The sequence below is a fragment of the Octopus sinensis genome, linkage group LG17 (genome assembly GCF_006345805.1).
Source record: "Octopus sinensis linkage group LG17, ASM634580v1, whole genome shotgun sequence".
NCBI classification, from domain to species: domain Eukaryota; kingdom Metazoa; phylum Mollusca; class Cephalopoda; order Octopoda; family Octopodidae; genus Octopus; species Octopus sinensis.
Window position 1 is genome coordinate 28,834,410 of NC_043013.1, and position 7,334 is coordinate 28,841,743.

The following is a 7,334-nucleotide window of genomic DNA, read 5'->3' on the forward strand; positions in this document are numbered from 1 at the left end:
CCAGAAGAAACCCCTCCAACCATTTTGCTTGATGTACCAATGATTCCGCCAGCTTGCTGCTTTGTTTCTAAGATTGTTATCTAATTTTTAGTGACGAGGTTGCAAATAGTGCTACAAAAATTTTGACACCAAATAATAAATGACTAAGCAAAAATTAATGGTTTCTGTGTGTTCTGGAATGGCTAATAAATGCCTCTTATGCTATAATTGTTTTAGTTTCACCACATGGTCTTTGACCACTTGACAGACAAGTACGACTCTGAAATGACCTACCATAAATCTTCGAGTATAGTCTGCCTTTGAGTATAATACGCAGGGGATTTTTAGGGGGCTGTACTTCTGAAAAACCTAAACCATGTGTATAATACACACCCCTTCTCTAACTTGAGTTGTGTGTAATTAAGCCAGCAGCACCTAGTTGAACAAACACTTCCACACATGCGTAATACAATAATGGTGATGTTCTTAACTGTTATATGGGAATGTAAATATGTTTGCAAATTATTTTTGTTACATGTTATTCTGTGTTCTGAATACTTTTATTTTAATAAATGTTGGTTACTGCAAGTTATGGATGATTCTTTTAAGACTTCATTGCATTCAGGCTTAGCTTAAGGTATTTCGCGCCCGACATCACAAAATGCTCTGAATAAACATTGCCAGACAGCAAATAGAGACTCGGACATTGCTCAGAAAATATTTTTCATTTTTAACCTTGTATATAGTATGCACTAGGGATTTTGACCTTTAAATTTTGGGGAAAAAATGCGGATTATACTCGAGCATTTATGGTAAATTGTTCTTTCTTTTCCAAAACAGTAAGATATGATTTGAAGGAAAATTCTCAGCTTTTTCTAGGAATGTGGACAATCACATAGAGACTACTTCTTTGGATTATTTTGTATTTAGATTTTTAAGTGATTGGCAAACTAGCTTTTCATTTTGTTTATGTCAGTGTCAGGTGTAATAATCTGCTTGTAATAATCTTACAATTGCAGACAGAATTATTTGGAAACTTTACCATACAGACAAATGCCAATCCGATAGAAAATTAGAAAATACTGTAATACCATATCTATCTATCTATCTATCTATCTATCTATCTATCTATCTATCTATCTATCTATCTATCTATCTATCTATCTATCTATCAGTCCATCCGTCCATCCGTCCTTCCTTCCTTCCTTCCTTCCTTCCTTCCTCCCCCCTCTCTCTCTCACACACACACACTCACATACACGTGTGTTTATCTTGAAATTGATATCTGGGTGATTTAATATAGAGTAAAGATACAAGTATGGTGTGTGGCTGAGAAGTTTGCTTCTGTTTTTGAGTTCGGTCCCACCGCATGGCACCTTGGGCAACTATCTTCTACTGTAGCCCCAGGCTGATGAAAGCCTTGTGAGTGGATTGGGCAGATGGAAACTGAAAGAAGTTCATTCTATATCATCATTATCATTTTGATATTGGTTGGATATGTGAAGGCACATGGCTCAGTAGTTAGAGTGTCAGGCTTACAATTGTGAGGTTGAGAGTTCAATTCCTGGACCAATCATTGTGTAGTGTTCTTGAGTAAGACACTTTATTTCACATTGTTCAAGTTCACTCAGCTTGGTCTTGGGCCTCAGAGGGGAACTTTCTAAGTGCAATCCCATGGTCAATCATGACTGAAGGGGTTCTTCACTGGGGTCAGACAGAACTTACTGAGGTAGATTTTTCTACAGCCAGATGCCCTTCCTGTTGCTAACCCTCATCTGTTTCCAAGTAAAGTAATATTCCCCATGGCCAGACATGTTTTCATGGAAGATTGGGAATGAAGGACCTTGCTTGCATGTTGGTAATTTTCATTAACAACTATTAATGAAGCTGAGACAAGAAGACAGTAATGCATACACACAGACACACACACACATATACATTTATGATGGGCTTCTTTCAGTTTCCATATACCAAAATCCACTCCCAAGGTGCCATGTAGTGCAACTGAACTCAGGACTGCATGGTTGGGAAGTAAAAGGATTGGATGAGTATGGTTGCAATGACCTTGAACATGGGTCTATATACTGATTCCAAGCAAACTGTTCTAGTTGTGAGAGTTGAATGTTGCAGGAATTGAGGACAAGCTTAAGATGGTCCCTGGACCTCTTCTTGGGTCCCCCATGCAGGCAAACACCAGTTGATAGCTCTCCGAAGAAGACCATTTTTGGGAGACAATTATCTGGCATCCTGATAATGTGTCCAACCCATCTTAGAAGATGACTTTGGATGATGGATTCAATGCTGGAGATTCCTGTTTGCTGGAGAATTTCTACATGGAGGGACCTTATTTTTCCAAGGAACTGCACACTTTCAACCAATCCAGCGTGAGAAACTTGAGGAAAAGAAACATCAACCTCATCTCAGACTCACCAACAACATAACAGGCGACTTCCCTTGTCATCTGTGTTCAAGGACATGCCATTCCAGGATCGGAGTGTTTTCACATCTGTCAACTCACAAAATGCAGCATAAGACTCCTAGAGGGCAACATCATCACCAACATTGACGGACAGCTATAAGCAAATAAACAGGGTCTGTATGATTTGGGATGACCTGATACCCTTAACCCTCACACCATCAACCCCCATCAGCCCTTATACTCTTATTAACAATACTACTACTTCACATATAAATACAATTTTTTTCTTTGTTGTTGATTTTAAAATAAAAAAAAAATGATTCATCTACTAATTTTGTATCATTTCTTTGTTAGATTATAAAATTAATGAAGATTGAAAAAGGGAAGAAAAACAAAACCAATTTGTTTTACCTCACTGGCAATCGTGTTCTGAAGTATTTGAGTCGTGGTTATGAAGCAGAGAAATCTCTTGTTGCTGTATTCAAGTAAGTAAAGTGCAAAATGATTTTCTTTTATGCAAAGCAACCACAATTTTACAAAAAAATTTCCTTGTTACACACATACACACACACCTCTTGTCATCATCACCCCTTTGATGTACACTTTTTCTTGTTCATGGTGATTGGACAAAATTTGTTGGGGCAGACTTTTCTCCAGCCAGATGACCATCCTGTAGCTAAGCCTCATGTTTACACAAAAGACTGAGAAAGAAGGGCACTAGTTAACAACTGTCATGTGAAGCCGAGACAAGAGGATAGCAACCACCAGCCACACACACACACACACACACACACACACACCACACACACACACACACACACACACACACACTCTGAGAGTATCCAGCTGTAGAAACTATATCAAAGCAGACAGTGGACTTTGATGTCGTCTTCTGGTTTTCCAGCTCCTCTCAAACCATTTAAGCCATACCAGAATGGAAGATAGACATTAAATGATGATATATATCATCATCATCATTGTTGTTATTTAATGTCCGTTTTCCATGCTGGCATGGGTTGGATGGTTTGACTGAGGTCTAGAGAGCCAGCGGCTTCACCAGGCTCCAATCTGATCTAGCAATGTTTGTACAGCTGGATGCTTTTCCTGATGCCAACCACTCCGAGAGTGCAGTGGGTACTTTTTATGTGCCATCGGTACAGGAGCCAGTCAGGCGGGTCAGACATTGATCACGTTCAGATAGCGCCTTTTATGTGCCACCGGCATGGGAGTCAGTCAGGTGGACATATATATATTATATATGTTTCTGTGTGTGTGTGTGTGTGTGTGTGTGTGTGTGTATCATCATCATCAAACGTCCGCTTTCCATGCTAGTATGGGTTGGACGATTTGACTGAGGTCTGGTGAACCAGACTCCAATCTGATCTGGCAGAGTTTCTACTGCTGGATGCCCTTCTTAATGCCAACCACTCCGAGATTTTAGTGGGTGCTTTTACGTGCCACCGGCACGAGGGCCAGTTTGGTGGTACTGGCAACGGCCATGCCCAAATGGTGCTTTTTATGTGCCCCCTGCACAGGAGCCAGTCCAGTGGCACTAGCGACGACCTTGCTCGAATGTTTCACGTGCCACCAGCACAAGTGCTAGTAAGGCGACATGGTAATGATCATGCTTGAATAGTGTGTTTAACATGCCATCGGCACGAAGGCCAGCTCGTTGCTCTGGCAATGATCTCACTCGTAATATATGTATTTCTTATTCTAGCAGCTACACTTTCAGTGAGAAGGTGCACTGAAAGTGTAAGGTTTACAGTGAATTTCTTTCAGTTTCAGTCTACTAAATCTACAAACAAGGCTTTGGTTGGTTTGGAGAAATTAATGGTAAATTTTGGAAAGTATACCTGCACGATTTTCACTAAGAAAAGAAAAAAAACCACACAAAACATTGAATGTTTATGGAAGGATATCAAAGAGTGGACAAGAAGGCCAGGTATTTGGTCAAAATATTTGCATCAATACCTGGCCAGATATTTATTTATCTCCTCAGAGAAAAATAAACCACTCTTATTCCACAAATTTGTTTGAGAGGCAGCCCAATTATATTTACCCATCTCAGACCATCCTTCAACTACATAAGCACAATTCCAAGGTGGATAATGCAAATTTGCACCTCCCCTTGAAAAAATGCATTTTTCTGAAAAATTTTATTTGGATTCCTAGGTTTTACATGTTGGAATAAACTTTTCAGAAAAATGCATTTTTGAAGGGGAGGTGTGAATCTGCATTGGCCCCATCTAAAAAATCTCATGATTTTAGTGGGTGTCATCCTTGAAAACTTCATGAATGTGAAAAACAAAACCAACATTTATGTAAAACATATTTCTGTGTTTATTTGGATAAGCTGCTAAAATTGTTGCACACAAAATCAAATGCTCTCCAGGCATTTGGCTGTTATTCTTAGCATATTGACATTTTCAGTTTCAGACAGTTTAGGATTTTTTCATAGAAAATTTGAAATTAAAAAAATTTTTTTCCATTTTCTTAATCTCCATATTTTTTCATATACATTGAAAAAATAAATTTGAAAAAAATAAAAAATTTGTGGGGGAATTTAAAATTTTGAGAATGTTCAGCGGTAACTATGTAAATTTTATTCTCTTTCTCTCTCTCTCTCTCTCTCTCTCCCCACCTCACACAAAAAATGAAACCCAAACCAAGTTCAGGGGGAAATATCCAAAGTGATAGATTTTTGGGGTTTTTTCTAAGACACTGGTCCAGAGCCTGAAATGTTTGGTCGAGAAAAAAGTTTGTATTTTGTATTTTGTTGGGATTAATCCAATGATTTGACAGCAAGGTAAGGAAATAAATACCTTCTTGTCTACAAATACATACACACTCTTATATATATACAAATATTCTATAATTATAAGCATAATTATAATCAGGGATCAGTTAATTGCTTCACCACACACCGAATTTAGAAACAGCAGTTAAAATACTTTTTCCACCACCATATGGTAGTGGTTATAATTATGCTTATAATTATAGAATATTTGTACAATGTTATCCTAAAGGGTTATTTTAACGTACTAAACTACTTGGTAAAATTATTAATTATTAATTAATCAATTTTCCCCTTTTATTATTATTATCAGTATATATATATCGTAAAAAGCACCATTCAAAAGTGATCGTTACCAGCATCGTCTTACTGGCACATGAAAAGCATTCGAGTGAGGTCATTACCAGTGCTGCTGGACTGGCTCCTGTGCAGGCGGCACATAAAAACACCACTTGAGTGTGGCCATTGCCAGTACCGCCTGACTGGTCCTCGTGCTAGTGGCACGTAAAAGCACCCACTACACTCTTGGAGTAGTTAGCGTTAGGAAGGGCATCCAGTAGAAACATTTCCAGATTATATTGAAGCTTGATGCAGCCATCTGGTTCACCAGACCTCAGTCAAATCGTCCAACCCATGCTAGCATGGAAAGTGGACGTTAAATGATGATGATATATATATATATATATGTATGTGAAGGTGGAATCGTTCAGTGGTTAGGGCAGTGGACTCGCAGTCATAGGATTGCAGTCTTGATTCCTAGATCAAGCATTGTGTTTATTGGATGAAAATACCTAAAGCTCCCCAAAGCTCCGGCAGGGTGTGGTGGCGAACCCTGCTGTATTCTTTCACTGCAACTTTCTCTAACTCTTTCTTCCTGTTTCTGTTGTACCTGTATTTCAAAGGGGCCAGCCTTGTCACACTCTGTGTCATGCTGAATCTCCCCAAGAACTACGTTAACCCTTTTGATACTAACCCGGCTAAAACTGGCTCTGTAGTATAAATGTCTTGTTTTCATAAGTTTTTCATTAAAATATACCACCAAACCATAGTCACAATTTATGATCCTAACAATAGCTGAATGATAAGTAAGTTATTTTACTAAATTCTTTGTTATATTTACAATTAATTGAAAGAAACACAGAGCATCTCAAAATGAATACGATAACAAAAGGGTTAAGGGTACATGTGTGTGTGGAGTGCTCAGCTATTTGCACGTTAATTTCACAAGCAGGCTGTTCCATTGATTGGAACCCTCGTTGTCATAACTGACAGAGTGCCATGATGATGATATATGCATACAGCCACACATATTTCGTACACTTCAGAAAAAATATTTTCAGCATAAAATACAATATAAACATTAACATATTAATTCACATAATACTAACTAATAAATATTTATTTAATAACAAACCATGTGATCCTCCTCACTCTCAAAAACGTATTTCTGTAAAATGTTGAGGCTGGGGTGGGTTAAATTTCCGAGGGTTCCACCCCACACCACCCCATTTTCTGGACCAAAAAAAGTGTTTTGTGGCATATTAGGTGGTCATCGTAATTCATTCAATAAAAAAAAAAATTCCAATGATTCTCTCTGGTTCCATCCCTCTCCTTTTTCCAAACAAAAATAAGGGTTTTGTGGCACATTAGGAGGTCAGGGTACTTGATTTCATGCAAAAAATCTGAGTGTGTTTTTTTTATTTTTCTTAGTGAAAATTGTGCAGGTGTACTTTCCAATGAGGGTGGGAGTGGGATGACATTTCCAAGCGTTCCACCCCACCCCATTTTCGTAAGTCAGTACCATGTTCTACTGCGAAAGCAGTGCTTGTTACTTTATTTTTAAGGTTGTTTACATCTGATGTCTCAATACGAAACATTGTAGCATAAATTATTGTTGGCTCCAGTTTTTTAGATTGTCTGTAGAAACAGCCTTAAATATAGTGTAAGAAGCACTGCTGATGCAGTGGGACATGGTATAAAAAAAAACATTTAGTATACTTCATAGTATATTGTGTGTGTATAACGAAGTACCACATAACTACAAACCTTTATCCCTTTCGTTACCATATTTAGTTTGAAATGCTCTGTGTTTCTTCCAATTAATTTTAAATATAACAAAGAATTTAGTAAAATAACTTA

The 7,334-nt window shown here is 37.9% G+C and overlaps 1 protein-coding gene across 1 annotated transcript in view; it reads left to right on the forward strand.

Annotated features, from left to right (window-relative positions):
- The window catches only part of LOC115220945 (alanyl-tRNA editing protein Aarsd1), a 584,344-nt gene that overhangs the window by 510,009 nt on the left and 67,001 nt on the right, over nucleotides 1-7,334 (forward strand). Inside the window, exon 8 of the mRNA XM_029791155.2 lies at nucleotides 2,753-2,883. Within this exon, the coding sequence (XP_029647015.1) occupies nucleotides 2,753-2,883 (131 nt within the window). The remainder of the gene's footprint in view (nucleotides 1-2,752; nucleotides 2,884-7,334) is intronic.